The 16,995-nt window shown below is 35.7% G+C and overlaps 1 protein-coding gene across 1 annotated transcript; it reads left to right on the top strand.

Annotated features, from left to right (window-relative positions):
* Positions 1 to 2: 2 nt before the first annotated feature.
* TWF1 (twinfilin actin-binding protein 1) lies at positions 3 to 12,929 on the top strand (the record flags this gene model as incomplete). The annotated part of the gene is made up of 9 exons (XM_010860770.1): positions 3 to 132; positions 1,633 to 1,710; positions 3,689 to 3,867; positions 5,366 to 5,461; positions 6,942 to 7,046; positions 8,699 to 8,824; positions 9,074 to 9,224; positions 9,390 to 9,511; positions 10,822 to 12,929. Coding segments are annotated over 9 exons (1,158 nt in total), but the record flags the coding sequence as incomplete, so codon positions are not given.
* Positions 12,930 to 16,995: the final 4,066 nt, after the last annotated feature.

A 16,995-nucleotide genomic window follows, 5' to 3' on the forward strand; every position in this document is an offset into this window, starting at 1 on the left:
TTGCGGCCGGCCCCGAAATTCGCCGGAGCGAAGGAAGTGGGTCTGGCGGCAGCCGGGGTGAAGGGGGCGTGCCTGCAGCCGCAGCCGACCTTAACCCAACTTTACGGGTTGGGAAGACCTGGAGCCGTGAAGGTGACTGGGGTCCCTTTATTGTCGAGAGACAGGCGAATTTTCTTTTTCACGATCCAGAAGAGTTGTTACATGATTTGAATTATAAAAAAGAAAGATGCGGGAATCTTTTTCATTTCTACTAAGAATGCTTCCCAAACTCTTCCGCGCTTTCTTCCAAAAATGGGAACATCAGCACCGTTGTATATATCCTAAGTAGGAGGTGTCTTGGTCGTTCTTAGGTACTCCTCAGGGAACTGAAAAGTCTGATCTGTGTGGCATCGTATAATTATCCCATTCAGGCAGTTGAATGTGCAGTTTTAATTGACCTGTGTTATTTCCTGGCTTGCGAATGGGCAGTTTGAAAGCTCTCACCTCATCAGAATCAAATAATATGTCCCGGGGTTACTCGCGATCACTTAACGAGTTCTAGTGTAAACACAAGATCTTCCTGTTAATAGACAACGAATCTTTTCCCCAGATGAACATCTAATTGTGTTTTGTTCGTAAGTCTTTGACACCACCCATACCTCCTCCTGCACACACAAAGAAAAGCAAAATAGTCTCGAATCTAAAAGCACTCTTTTATTTGCGTTAGTTTTGATGCATGGATATCTAATTACTGACTTTGATGCTTGAGTCTAATAGCAAGCACTATTAAAAGTGGTTCTTGCTGTCAGTGTACACCCCAAGAACAAAATCAGAACGAAACTGAAGTTTTAATAGCACAAGGGAGAGGTTATTAAGTATACATTTGCTCAGTGAGATTACTCCAGCTTTTTGAGAAATACGAGTCAGAAAAGTGTGATCACAAGTATAAACTTGAAGGAATTTTATTGACTTCAATCAGGATAGGGCATTTGATGTTTATTGTCATCTTTAAACATGAAAATGTAGAAAATGAATTGATGAAGAGGGTGTTTTTATTTATCATAAACTTGAAATTGGACCAGAAGAGAATGAAAGCAGATTTTCAGCATTTTCAAACAATCAGTAAAGGTATTTCTCAGATTTGTAATTTGTTCATTATTGGGTTTGAGAAACTTTAATATATTCATTCCCAATTCTAACATAGCTAGAACAGGTTAGAATTAATACACTTTTAAAACATACTTATGTTTCTTAGCTGAATATGGGGCTTCGCTGGTGGCTCAGTGGTAAAGAACCGACCTGCCAGTGCAAGAGATGTAGGTTTGATCCCTGGATGGGGAAGATCCCCTGGAGAAGGGAATGGCAACCCACTCTGGTATGGTGCCTGGCAGGCTACAGATTAGGGGATCGCAGAAGAGTTGGACATGCATGACTTAGCGACTGAACAACAACAGCAACAACAAAAGCCGTGTTCAGTGTCTGGTATACCTTTTAAGTTTTATAATTTAAATTACTGTTAATAAGAAAATATTGCATACTCAATATTTTTTCTTTGTATTATATTTCATGTTTTCCTTATTCAATTAGCATTATTATTGTAGCATTAGAAAGTATTAATGCATAAATATTACTTTTCGGTATCTTTTTGCACAGCAAGTGAAGACGTTAAAGATATCTTTGCCAGAGCAAGAAATGGAAAATACAGACTTCTGAAGATATCTATTGAAAATGGTTAGTTAAACCTTTTTTGTTCTTGAATTATTGGGTGTTATGTTTTGAAGCTAAGTCATTCTCAGTGATTTGGACTATTCATAAATGTGAAGCAGGTTCAGAGCTTGCCTTCAGTTAACCTGGATCCTCTATATTTTGGGCATTTCCTGAAGGCCCCTGCTTACCTTCTGAATTCTCTAGTTGACTATCAGGGAAACAAAAAGATGTTGGTTTTGGTGTGACATATTCCTCTCACTTTTTTGTGTCTCAATTTCTGTATTGCAATCTGTATCTAATGTCAGTGCTTGCATCTCTGGAATGAAAATCAGTAACAGGCAATTATCTGAAAAATAAAGAGTTATTTGTGAATTATTTTTCAATAAAGTTAGTTTGAAGTAGAAAGAAAGGGTTTTAAACTGCCTGTTTTCTCAACTTGATTGTAATGTTTGCTGCAGAAATGATTCCCTTTTCTTGTTATGGGAAAAAGTTCTGAGAATATAACAAAGTGTAAATTGATCCTTTCAAAATAAAGCTGAAAGCAGGGAAATTAATTGGGTGGGAGAGTCTTTTAATTTGCCTGGTTTGAGTATGAGTAATTAAATTATAATTACTTAATCTCAAATGAATATGTTAAAACATCCCATTGGCCTAATTTCTTAATTACCTTGAAGTATTTTGCTTTGGAAAAATACCTTGTTCTTTCATAAACTGGAAGTAAATCTAATTTGGTTTCCAGTTTCTCTTATATGTTAAAATAGTTTGAAAAATATGCAGTTCTGCATATGTTAACACACTCAATGAGAATAAACATATACTGTAAAGTAGTCTGTTTTGGAACTATTGAACTAAAATTTTAAGTGTTATCACTTTCTAATTGACTTAGTCAAGTAAGTAAAATGGAAAAGTTGATATAACTCACATCTCTACAACAGAAAAATGACAATATTTTGTCTGTCACTTCTCTGGTTTTTTGTTTTGAGAAAAAATTTTAAATAAGGAAATTATGAAGAATAAATGACAAATACTTCCATCCTTCTTAAATTAATAACTGCTAACATTTTATCAATTTGCTTCAAACCCTTTGTAATTTGATGTTTAAACAACTGTACTTCCCGACCTTCTCCTGAGGAAACTATATTAGGAACTTTTTTTGTATGTGCAATCCCTAAATAACATATAGTGCTGTTTTTGAGTTTTTAAGTTCATATGAACTGATGTCTTTTTCTGCATCATTCCTTTTCTGTAAATATTATTTTTATAATTAGTTTTGATAGAGGCTCATTAATTCTTTTTAAATATGAATAGAATTTTATCATATGACTGCCACATATTTTATGTCCCTTCTCTTACTGATGAACATGTGGGCTATTTTCAGTTTCCACTGTTATTTTATAGTGCTGCAGTGAATACCTTTGTATATATGTGCAAGAGATTCTCTATGCAGAATACAGTCTTGATTCTCCCAATAATGTCTCAAGGTGACTGTACCAATTTATGCTTGTGGACAGATTTTTAAATTTGTAGTACTGTGGCCAAGTAGGAACTAAACCTGTTTTTATTTAGTATTTCTTAACTGTGCAATTCAATGTTAATTTCAGAAATCACACCTTTGAGTGGTAGGAAGCTTAGTTAAATACATTTTGTTGATACTTTATAACAAACATTTGGAAAATAGACTATAACTACCCTTTCTTCAACCATCCAACTCAGCTATTTATAATCATTTTTGTCTGTACCTTTCTTGTTTTTTTCATAACATTATTTTACCTATGCTGGTCATAATTTTTACTTTTTAATACTACTTTATATTATATTTTTGTATATACTAATATTTTATTATATACTCCTATATATTGTATTGTTACAGCCAAGGTCCTTTTCATATATTGATGTGAATAGACCAATTAATAATTACATATTAATTTATTCTTCTATTCTTCATTATTCTACCATTTGGTATTTCAAACCATTTATGTGTCTTAAAAATTGTTCTTCACAGAGAAACTTGTGATTGGGTCGTGTAGGAAGCCTTCAGATTCCTGGGATCAGGATTATGATTCCTTTGTTTTACCCCTGTTGGAGGACAAACAACCGTGCTATGTATTATTCAGGTTAGATTCTCAGAATGCCCAGGGATATGAATGGATATTCATTGCGTGGTCTCCTGATCATTCTCATGTAAGTAATTTTTGGTAACATGTTTAATATAAAATGGAGAGGGAAATGGCAACCCACTCCATTATTCTTGCCTGGAAAGTCCCATGGACGGAGGAGCCTGGTTGGCTACAGTCCTAGGAGTCTAAAGAGTTGGAGACGACTGAGTGACTTCACTTTCACTTTCACATTAAAAGCTAGAAAATTTTTTTCTGAAATATTCCTAGGCCAAGAAAAAGTTAGGAAGCAATAGTCTTTCTCATAAAAGGGAATGATGATGGAAAAAAGTCCTTGGATTGGTAATGTAGAACCAAGGATAATTTACTGAGATTCAGAAATCTTGACCTTGATTGAAATCAGAAGAATTATTATTGGTTTTAAATTTTAAAATTTGTGGCTATTAAAAATGACTTTCTGGACCTCTCTGAAAAATAAAGGTTACTATTTTGCTCTGAGCATAATAACAAATAATTTTTACAGAACTAACTGAGCATTATATGAAATATTCTTAATAGCTACTATTCAGGTGATGAGCATACATACAGATAAGTATTTCTTTTAGGAAAGTTGAGTGATGGTGGTTTAGTCACTAAGTCATGTCCGACTCTTGGACTCTTGCGACCCGTTGACTGTAGCCGGCCAGGCTCCTCTGTCTATGGGATTCTCTAGGCAAGACTACTGGAGTGGTTTGCCATTTCCTTCTCCAGGGGATCTTCCCGACCCAGGGATTGAACCTGGGTCTCCTGCATTGCAGGCAGATTCTTTACCAACTGAGCTATGAGGGAAGCCCTTAAGTGTTAGAACAAAAAAATTAATATATGGATACAGTCCAATATTTTAAAGACTTAATTCTTTCTTCTTATAGAAAATAATAATTTTAAAGTTTTGTAGATATCATTCTCAAAAGTCATCCCCTCCTTTAACTCTATATATCTTGTTTGAAAGAAATACTGAATTTGACAGTGCAGAATTATGAAATGATTTCTATTTTGGCAGTTATCTTTAGTAGTTCCCTGTAGATGCTATAAATATCAGACTCCTTAATAATAGTATATTGTGTAATTCTTTTCATCTTTGTCCCTCATAGAATGTTTTATGCCATAGTTATGCCATGAATATTTGATTTTTAATTAGTAATATCTCACCTAGACTTGCTTTGAGTAGAATGTCACTATCAAGATTACTTTATCTCAATGACTTTAAAGTAATGTTTTAAGTAGCTTCTTTTAATTCTTGAACTCATTTTATACTTTGAAAAAATGAAGAATTTTTTAAAATTTAGCTTTTTCTACTTTTTGAGAAATGGCTTATAAGTTGAGATCTACCTTAGTAGCTGTTGATGTTTTAGATGCCAGTGTTATGATGCCTGTCTGTATCCACACATTTTAGCATGTTACACTTGATGGACTTTGTCACAGTTTATTTTTAATGTGCTTGACGGTTTTAAAACATTCATTAAATGCTATTTTTGTAATGATAGTTTTCACCTGTAAACTTACAAGTAAACTTTCACAATTGCTAGGTTCGTCAGAAAATGTTGTATGCAGCAACAAGAGCAACTCTGAAAAAGGAGTTTGGAGGTGGCCACATTAAAGACGAAATGTTTGGAACAGTAAAGGTACAAAACTTATATTTTATATGGAGTCTATGTGTTGCAGTTAAAATGCTTAAAGAACTTCTAGGTAATGGGGTAATTAATGTGAATTCTGATTGGTAAATCTGTAAACATAAAAATAAGAGAAAACGTTGTTTCATATGATATCCATATTAACTGAAACATACAATACTCACCCTTTTAAAATATGTTGACATCTCAGTTTTCAAATGCTAGAATCTCTCTTTGAGATAATTTAGTTCAACCCCTCATTTAGTTCAATCTTTTCATTTTAAGGACGAGTTAATAGGCTCAGAAAAATGAGCCTATTAAAAGAAACAGTAGTTAAACTACTTAAAAGAAACAGTAGTTTTTAGGTATTTTGGACATTAATACTCATAATATGGAAGCAATAAATATATTATTTAAACTGGAATATTGAGAGGTAAATTGATGATTGGGGTAATTGTTGATTAATATGTATGTTATGATTAAGAATTTACTTCATTATAGAATTTGTATGGTAAATACATGTATTTGTACATATACCCCCACATTCAGAAAATCACTCTGTATTTTTTGAACAGATTTTTTGTTTTGTTATTCAGAGCTTTTATTGTGATTCAGTGAGTATTACATTCTGATGGGTAGAGCACAAGACTAGCTGGGAATGCTTTGCTTATTCACACTAGTTGTGAAGTGGTCTGGTTTCTCAATTCTAGTTTCAGTCTTAAAACCACAAAATGTTGATGAGAAGTAAATTTATTTGGAGTAATTTTTCTTTTAAATAAGAACTATAATTATTTTCTATAAATAATTATATAAAATAAGAACTATAATTATTTTCTATAAATAATTATAGTACAGAATTCATAATCTGAGGATGTTGATTATTAAATAATAATGGGGAAGGCTTCCCCAGAAGGTTAGTAGTAATTGTCCTGTAGACTTGAAGCATGATCAGGTTCATCATGTGTCTGGCATTACCACCACCACACTCATTCAAAAGGGTAGTAATTATAAAGCTTTAGGAAATGAAGCATAGCTACTCTCCTTAAAACTTTTTGAAAACTGTAGAATAGAATATTTTTTAAAATAGAAAAGTAGTAAGATTCTTGTTACCATTTATTTTCAATTAAAATATTTTTTTGTTAAATTAATAATTTTGTTTCTCCTAAAGTAGCCTCACCGGAGAAGGCAATGGCACCCCACTCTAGTACTCTTGCCTGGAAAATCCCACGGATGGAGGAGCCTGGTGGGCTGCAGTCCGTGGGGTCACTAAGAGTCGGACACAACTCAGCGACTTCACTTTCACTTTTCACTTCCATGCATTGGAGAAGGAAATGGCAACCCACTCCAGTGTTCTTGCCTGGAGAATCCCAGGGACGGGAGAGCCTGGTTAGGCTGCCGTCTATGGGGTTGCACAGAGGCCGACACGACTGTAGTGACTTAGCAGCAGCAAAGTAGCCTCACAACTAGTAACAGTCAATTTCTGTGCTTACAGGAAGATGTATCATTACATGGGTATAAAAAATATTTGCTGTCACAGTCTTCTCCTGCCCCACTGACTGCAGCTGAAGAAGAATTAAGACAGATTAAAATTAATGAGGTATGTTACCATTTTGAAATCTTGCAAGAGTTGAAGTGCTTAAAAGTATTGTAATTTTTAATTAATAGATGAAGAGGTAACTGGAGAATAAGTTGAATAGCTAACATTCTGTTCCATTTAGAGACAAGACCATGTTCAATGTGTTTTTAGGAAAAAGTTGGAAGTAAATATTAAACTTCATGTCAGTTTCATAAATAGCTTTCTCCTGTCTTTATAATGTATGGGTTAGATGAGTAATCCTGTTAGAAGTACAGCTGTTCTTAATTTCATACTCTGAATTCTAAATAAGTGGGAAAAGCTTATGTTACTTACATAGTGTGAGGTATATGATGTCTAATAAGGTTGCCTGAGGAAGGTTTGTTTTGTTATTTCAGAGAATACTAATGACTAAAGAGAGTAAAACATATATGCTATAGTGTGTTTAGGATTTCTAGAGGCTCTGTAAGTTGTCTATGGGCGCTGCCTGGATGGGTGTGTGCATATATATATATATATATACGTAGGAGATGGTTATATGAGTACTTGTTTAGCACATGGGTCAATAAATTTCATCCATATTATAGTTTATCATTTCTAATGTATTTACTGCAGCAATTTTAACTTAGAATAGCTACTGTATTTCTACTGGAATTTTACAGAAAAGAACAAGTAGCAGAAACTACTGTTTACTTCTCTGAGTAACAGACTAATAAGAATCAGTCTGGAAAATGAGTATTATTTATATTGACCTGATAGCAAGGATCTATCATTATTATTTTAACTCAAGTTATCAGAGTATGGACTTTTACATGACTTTTTTTAACAAGTTTGATAGTTTGTTTTATTCCTTGCAATCAGAACCCAGAGGATCTTATTGGGGTATGCATTTGCATATGTTCTATAATGTTTTCATTATCCAATGCCATTTATGCTGTAGAATCTCCATTCATTTTTTTTTAAGTAAACTTTCAATTTTGACTTTGTTGCAGTACTGCAAATGAGACCCTATACTAAAATATCATTTATTGAGTGTAAAAGTCTTAAATATGTGCATTGAAAGCTTTCTTGAAGTACTCTTCTTCCAATACATGCACACCCATGTTCTTAGGAATGAAAGCTCTCAAGTCTGGAACTTCTGCAGTAGTACAATTTGTTGAGCTATGTTGTGTCTTTGTATATTGTTTGTACTCCTTTCAACTCTGCATGGTGTTTGTGTTGCACTTTGTGTCTAGAGGAACAAAGTTCTATACATATTGTATTTATATCACAGTGTTCATAAGTTTTATCAAGTAAAATATTATAATTAAAAGTACAATCTGAAGATACTTCAAAGAGCTTGTGTGTAGCTCATGGCAGTTGTGCCAAACCAAACATATAAACAAAGTCCTGCTAACATTGCACACTCACTCAGATGTTCACTTTTGGCATTTTCATCAAAATGTGGCATACACTCTGCATGTTGACAAAGTGCTAGCAGAACCTGAGATGAATGTGAACAATTTGCCTTCTAAGTTCATGGTGTTTTAAGTGTTACTTTTAATTATATTAAAATGGGCAGAATTAATTATATTAAAAGGGTGGAATGGCACTCACTGTATAGAGTTTAGGTTTTCTTTGCCATCTGACACTGCTTAATGCTAAAATTCATCAGTAAATTGAATCTGTCATACTAGGTACAGACTGACGTGAGTGTGGACGCTAAGCATCAAACACTACAAGGAGTAGCATTTCCTATTTCTCAAGAAGCTTTTCAAGCTTTGGAAAAATTGAATAACAGACAGCTGAACTATGTACAATTGGTAAGAGACATATGATTATTATGACGTGGCTTCTCTCTTCGGTACCTTTGGCTTGTATTAATATAAGGTTTGTTTTTAATGGATTTTAAGTCTTTATTTTTTATTCATTGTTTTTAAACTTAAAAAAGCAAATATATTCACTGGAAAAAGTGAAATTATGTAACTTTCTCCTTATCTCCTTGTTTTTTTAATTATAAATTTTAAATTTCTGTGTATCTATTTTAATAAGTATTTTGTTTCTATTGACAGGAAATAGATATAAAAAATGAAATCATAATTTTGGCCAACACAATAAATACAGAACTAAAAGATTTGCCAAAGAGGATTCCCAAAGATGCAGCACGTTATCATTTCTTTCTGTATAAACATTCTCATGAAGGAGACTATTTGGAGTCTATAGGTATATGGTACTTTTTTTTTAACATGTTGCTTTTTGTTTGCTGATTGGCATTTCATCACTATATTCTTTCTTATTTCTTGGCCAGAGGGCTTAATTGTAGTTTTACAAGATTTAGTATTTGCTTTAATTGATATGCTGCTAATTGGATTTATTATTAATTTACAGTTTTTATTTATTCAATGCCTGGATACACATGCAGTATAAGAGAACGAATGCTGTATTCTAGCTGCAAGAGCCCTCTGCTAGAGATTGTAGAAAGACAGCTACAAATGGACATCATTAGAAAGGTAGTTACCTGATTATTTATCTAATTTATTTTACCTAATTTATCTTATTGATATATTTAATACCTATTTAAAATTCTTCAATTTTTATTACATTTTTATTGTTTTTCATGTGATTCATGATGTACTGTAATTTGTAAACAAAAAGGTGTTTTTTTTTTTCCTTGTTCTCATCATGAATCCTTAGGAAATCCTCTTAAGTGCTTGGGGATGATCTATTATGATCCCAGCCTCCCTGTAGATCTAATGTTTAGCCACAAGGTAGATGTGGCTATTTAAATATAAATAAAAATTAAATGAAATTTAAATTTCAGTTCCTTAAAAACACTAGCTACATTTCAGGTGCTCATTTTAGCTAACGTGGCCAATGGCACTGTATTTGGTGCAGAATTTCGAGGATAAGTCCACATTGCAGAAAGTTCTGTTGGACAGTGCTACTAAAGCTGCATGTTTCTTATTTTCTCAAGACTTTATTAGTAAGAAACCACAGTCTTCATTTATAACTGAGTCATGGGATGTTGAGAATCTTTCCAGTTGTTGGGAAAGAAGAGTATGGGCATAACATAAATTTGGGGAACTAAGTTCAAGTTTTCTTAAATGCAGGTGAGTCATGGGGAAACATATGGTTTATTCTTGACCTCTTCAACTCTTAAAACACAGGTCCTTACAAATTACCAGTGTTTTAGATACTGAGCATTCTAAGAGCTTTTAAAGTTCTTAAGAATCACCTATACCAGGGGCTGGCTCACTCTTTCTACCAGAAGACCAGATAGTAAGTATTTTAGGCTTTGCCAGACCACATATGGTCTTTTTCACATATTCTTGTTTTATTATTTTGTTTTTTACAACCCTTTAGAAATGTAGAACACACTCTTAACTTGAACAAGATTTGTCCTGCAGGCCATGGTTTGCCAACCTGTGAAACAGAGTGATTTCAAGTGACCCAAGTGATGAAGGCTCCATTAGTAATGTTTCTGGAAAATATATAGTGTACTAAAGCAGAACAACTTAAGAATATAGTGATGATTCCTACTATACTATTTTTAAACATTAGTTAAAATGGAGAAGAAAGAACCAGACAGAAAATAAATATAGTGGATTATATATTCAAGCAACTCTATTTAGCTCCCACCTCCTCCCCCCAAAAGAGAGTCAAGTGAACTATTTTCGTATGGTCCTAGGTTCTTTCTTGCTGGAATGGGTATTATGTATTTATCTGTGATCATTCACACCTGCAAACGTTGTTTGTATTAGGTTTTGAATGTTGTGTTTTTTCATACTGCATCACACTTTGCTAATTTCACCTCTTACAGATCGAGATAGACAATGGGGATGAGTTGACTGCAGACTTCCTTTATGAAGAAGTACATCCCAAGCAGCATGCACATAAACAAAGTTTTGCAAAACCAAAAGGCCCTTCAGGAAAAAGAGGAATTCGAAGAATAATTAGGGGTCCAGCTGAAACTGAAGCTACTACTGAATAAAGTTATTATAATACTAGTTTTTTAAGAGTCCAGCTTTTAGTACAGGAGAACTGAAATCATTCCATGTTGATACAGAGTAGAGGGGAAAATTGTACTTTTTGAAAATTAGCACTTTTCACTTCTGTATGTTTATAAAATTAATGTTAAAGAAGACTTATGATTTCTGAGTTAAATCTAGAAAAGAGTTCAATATAATGATGTTTAATTTCATCACAGTTTTCATAGAGTGATTATTCCACAGTTTTCATATAATTCTTAAAATTTTATACAGTTGGGCCAATTCCAGAAAAGGCTAATGTCCAAAAGTAAGATACAAGTCTTATTACTGTTTGATGATACATCTTTTTTTTTTTTTTTTTAAGGGAGAAAGACCTTAAAATATTCATTCCACTTAATGAATACGTTAAGGACCAGGTTAGGTTATTTTCTAAGCTGAAAACTTCATGTGCCTAGGAAAAAGTGGAAAGTTGCTTGCTCTGAAGAGCAGTGCTCACTCAGACCGTGGGATCATATCTGCAGTGTTTAGACGGTGCTTTATTGCAGCAGTCTTTTCTATTTGACTTTCTGGTTTTTTAAATGGCTTTAAAGTTGCAGAAGATCAGCTCACTCTGAAGCCTTAAGGGTACTAGATATTTTCTATACTATAGGACTTCTGATGATGTTGAAAGACATGTTTAAATACCTTTATTAAATTCTCATTCTAGTGCTATAAAATTTTTTCCATTTCAAAAGTAATTCATTTCATTATATGTAGTGTGAGGCAAAATATTTATGTTTAATTGAATATCAAGTTAATATTCAAAAGAAAACAAAACCGATGTCAACAATATTGAAAACATTTTAAACATCACGATTGGTTTGTCTAAAACCATACACTAATAGGCAAATTGTGTTCTTTATCACTTTTGAATGAATGTCCAGATTTAATAAAATTATTTTAAAGTCCTGGTACTCATCAGCCTAACACAGATTAAGAATATGTTTCAGTTTATATCATATTTCAAAACACATTTAACTGTTTCCTAAAGCTTTACATTTTTAGTTACAACCTCCAGAGATTTTGAGCCTCATTTTCTTCAATACTTGAAATAGAGGGAGCTAGAACATTTCATCATGTGTAATCTGATAAACCTGCTGCAAGAGCCATAATTTTGAGGACTTTTCTAAGTGAATTGTGGGGATCCAGGATTTAGAATTTCTTGATCTAAACTTGCATAAAGGAAATACCAGACGTGCACATTTCATAGTATGAAATAAGAAAGTCATTTTTACACTTTATTATCTAAGGTAATATATGCACCTTTCAGAAATCCAATGTGTGTTCAACTAAAGCATGTTAGAATAATTATGAGTTGACAGATTTTGTTTTTTTCCTAGAATTAAGAGTATTTGTGTGGGGTTTTGTTTGTTTACAAATAATCATATTTGCATATTTAAACATGCAAAATAAGTACGGTAATGTTGCACTTTTTTATGAAAGAGTTAAGTTTTTCGGTGGGTGCACAGACACAAACACATACACACTACTGCATCGAGAATCCTGGAACTGTTGACTAGAGACCAAGCTGCTGACACTCTTCTTTTCAGTCGGGAAGAATGTTAACCTGTCATATGGTATAAAATAATTTAGTAGTGAATGTTTTTCTATACCATCCATGTGCAATTATACTCTTAAACTCTATTACACTACATGCAAGTGAACATTCCAGAATATAGATGTGATTATATAATCTTTAATTATTAAACCAATGATTGTTGAAAATCAGTGATGCATTTGTTATAGAGTATAACTCATTGTTTATGTTTTGGGTGATGTCATAACAATAGAAAGTGAATAAAGTATTCCCAGTAAATTTATATAGCAGTGAAGAATTACATGCCTTCTGTGGACATTTTATAAGTGCGTTTTATATTGCAATAAAATTTTTCTCTTTAAATTGCATCCTAAGTTGATTTTTTAGTATAACCTTTCTTTTTTAATGTTTGGACAAGTCTACATAATGCAATTGGCTTCCCTGGTAGCTCAGGTGGTAAAGAATACACCTGCAATGTGGGAGACCTGGCTTCAATCCCTGGGTTGGGAAGAGCCCCTGGAAAAGGGAATGGCTACCCACTCCAGTATTCTGGCCTGGAGAATTCCATGGACTGTATAGTCCACAGAGTTGAAAAGACTTGGACATGACTGAGCAACTTTCACTCAAATAATGCGATACCTGTTGATGGGTTAGAAATCCATTCATCTGTTAATTAACCTATCCAAATCAAAAAGGATTTTAACTAGTCTGAAACCTAAGCAGGTTGTATCAATGGAGTGCTTAATAGATGAGAATTTTTCCACTTTTGCAGCAATAATGGAAATGCCATTATCAGTTAATTTCTACTGTGATAGCAGCAACCCAGAAGAGTAGGGTGACCAACAGACTTGACAGTAAGCTGTTAAGAGACATTCATCCAACAAATACTGAGTGCATTCTAGTTTGCAATAAAGGATCAAATCGATCCTTTTTAGTAGGGCTGTATTACAAACTGGATGTCTTTGATAGCAGTTTTACCACGACAGAATTTCATTAAAAGGGCTAATTTTGAGAACTATTTTAAAAGTTAAATTCTTTAAGGCATTTCTGCTCATTTCTGCCTGAGGTTCTTATACTGGAGTTTGGTATATACATTCTTTCACGTGTTTTCTTTGCATATATGATCATACGTTAGAAAGATTGGAGGGGTTTTTGTTTCTGTTTTTAAAAAAACACTGATTCTAGGGCTTCATCTCCAGAGATCTTGATAAAGAGTAGGTGGGCGCAGGAATCACAGTTCCACAAATGATTCATGGGTAGCCATGACCGGGATACAGTTTGCCTTAAATGATATAAATTGAATGTTTCCCTCCATTCAGTCCACAAACTATTCCTACCTATTGGTCTATAGTGGTTATGATTAACAGTGATGATTGGCCCATGGCTGTCTCCACATCCCTTGATCAGTCCAATCAGCTCAGCTGCTGGCAGGACCGCTGAAGGACCAAGCATGTGGCTGCTGCCTCAGGAAAACTGGTGTTCCTCGCCCCCTCTCTCCCAGTATCTACGTGCCTTACGCCCTCATTTAATGCAGCCTCTGCTCAAGTGTCACCTGCCTAGAAAGGTCTTCCCTGGCCTCCCAAGTCTGATTGTACTTCCTGTCCTCACACCTTAAGCCTGCTTTATTTTTCCTCAAAGTACTTAAGAAATATGTATCTATGTTGCTTGTCTCCACACAAGTTTGATGGCTTTTACACTGATACATCCTCAGCACCTGGAACAGTGTCTAGGACATAGTGGATACTTCATTTGTTGAATAAATAAAATGAGATTTTACCTTTCCTTGGACAGTGGGGAAAGAAGCACATTGAAGCAGTGATAGGTTCAGCACAGTGGCACTGGCCTCCACTGCTGTATTTCTGGGCAGGGCAAATGTCACTAGCACTTACCCAGCCTCTTGCCTTCAGAAGACCATAGTTTCTACCCCAGGAAACTCCAGTATTGACCCATTCCTGAGTGGACTGTTCTGTGAAGACCAATTTCTACTCAACAGCTAGTGCTGATCCATCTTACATCTGTGTTTGCTAGAATTCAGTCAGACTGTTCAGTTCAGTCACTCAGTTGTGTCCGATTCTGTGACCCCATGAATTGCAGCATGCCAGGCCTCCCTGTCCATCACCAACTCCTGGAGATCACTCAAACTCACGTCCGTCGAGTCGGTGATGCCATCCAGCCATCTCATCCTCTGTCATCCTCTTCTCCTCCTGCCCCCAATCCCTCCCAGCATCACAGTCTTTTCCAGTGAGTCAACTCATCACATGAGCTGGCCAAAGTACCGGAGTTTCAGCTTTAGCATCATTCCTTCCAAAGAACACCCAGGACTGGTCTCCTTCAGAATGGACTGGTTGATCTCCTTGCAGTCCAAGGGACTCTCAAGAGTCTTCTCCAACACCACAGTTCAAAAGCATCAATTCTTCGGCGCTCAGCTTTCTTCACAGTCCAAGTCTCACATCCATACATGACCACTGGAAAAACCATAGACTTGACTAGACGGACCTTTGTTGGCAAAGTAATGTCTCTACTTTTGAATATGCTATTTAGGTTGGTCATAGCTTTCCTTCCAAGGAGTAAGCGTCTTTTAATTTCGTGGCTGTAATCACCATCTGCAGTGATTTTGTAGTGTCTTATAAACCTTTTATTTATATTTTAAAAATCTCTTAACTGGCATCTCTTCCACCTTTCCACTTCTAGAGACTTGAGACGGAAAAGAACAGGAACTTCAAAGATCTACTCTCCACATACAAATAGCACCCACACCAGCAAAGGAAGTGAAAGAGGAAGAGGTCTGAAGGATCCGCCAGGTCTGGGTGAGGGAGAGGGGAAGGAAAGAGGGACAGGCTGAGGGGTGGGTCTCTTAAGAAAGGAACAGAGATGGGGCGACAGAGATGTCTCTTAGTTTGAAGAGGCTGGAAAGTTCTCTGAGGCCCCTCCCCTTCTCTTCCATCCCACTCGACCAATGCTGGTGCTAGGGCAGGGGGTCTCCTTGTGCCCCCTCCACATTCATGGCTTCATGAATGGAGGTGGGGTTAAATTAATTTCTTAGTCTCCTATTATCAAGCTGCATGGATCAGAGCACACAGGTCATGTCTTTGTGTGTGTGTGTGTATTTGTGTGAGAGAGAGAGATGCTGTCACATCCTGGCCACATGACTGCATCAGTTATGTATTGCTACCATACTACATGTAGCTACAACTGCCCCTAGATGAAGTGGTTTAAAATAGCAATTACTTTCCACAAGTCTCCTGGTTGGCTGACCTCTCTCACATCCGTGGTCTGCTGGCAGGTTGGTTGGTCTAGAATAATATCAGCTGAGATGTCCTTGCTCAGTACAGTCTCAGCAGCAGCCTGTTAGCCCTGGCTTGTTCTCATGGCAGTGGACAATGATTCAAGAGACAGAGAAGAGAAAAGTAGTGCACAGGGGCTCTGGAGACCCAGGATTGGAACTGATATATCACTTTGTCTACAGTCTATTGGCCACAGCAAGTTACAAGACCATTCTGAATCTGAGGACCAGAGACATGAAATTTACCTCTTCATGGGACGAATTATAGAAGTATATTGCAAAGGGCATGGGTCTAGGGAACAGTGGAGAATTGCTGTCTAGCACAATGAAAATGAGTGAGAAATTACTTAAACGGCATCAATTTTCTCAATAAGAAAACAAAAATAGGACCTACATTATAGAGCTATTAAATGTGATCCTGCTGTAGACATAATGCTTGGCCTAACAGTTCAGTTCAGTTCAGTCTCTCAGTCATGTCTGACTCTTTGCAACCGCACGGACTGCAGCATGCCAGGCCTCCCTGTCCATCACCAACTCCTGGAGGTTATTCAAACTCATGTCCATTGAGTCCGTGATGCCATCCAACCATCTCATCCTCTGTCATCCCTTCTCCTTCTGGCCTCAATCTTTCCCATCATTACGGTCTTTTCCAATGAGTCAGTTCTTCACATCAGGTGGCCAAAGAATTGGAGTTTCAGCTTCAGCATCAGTCCTTCCAATGAATATTCAGGATTGATTTCCTTTAGGATGGACACGTTGGATCTCATTGTAGTCCAAGGGGCTCTCAAGAGTCTTCTCCAACACCACAGTTCAAAAGCATCTTCGGCGCTCAGCTTTCTGTATAGTCCAACTCTCACATCTATACATGACCACTGGAAAAACCACAGCTTTGACTAGACGGATGTTTGTTGCCAAAGTAATGTCTCTGCTTTTTAATATGCTGTCTAGGTTGGTCATAACTTTCCTTCCAAGGAGTAAGTGTCTTTTAATTTCATGGCTGCAATCACCATCTGCAGTGATTTTGGAGCCCCCCAAAAATAAAGTCTGTCACTGTCTCCCCATCTATTTACCATGAAGTGATGGGACCAGATGCCATGATCTTAGTTTTCTGAATGTTGAGCTTTAAGCCAACTTTTTCACTCTCCT

The sequence above is a fragment of the Bison bison genome, unplaced genomic scaffold (genome assembly GCF_000754665.1).
Source record: "Bison bison bison isolate TAMUID 2011002044 unplaced genomic scaffold, Bison_UMD1.0 scf7180017864470, whole genome shotgun sequence".
NCBI lineage: Eukaryota > Metazoa > Chordata > Mammalia > Artiodactyla > Bovidae > Bison > Bison bison.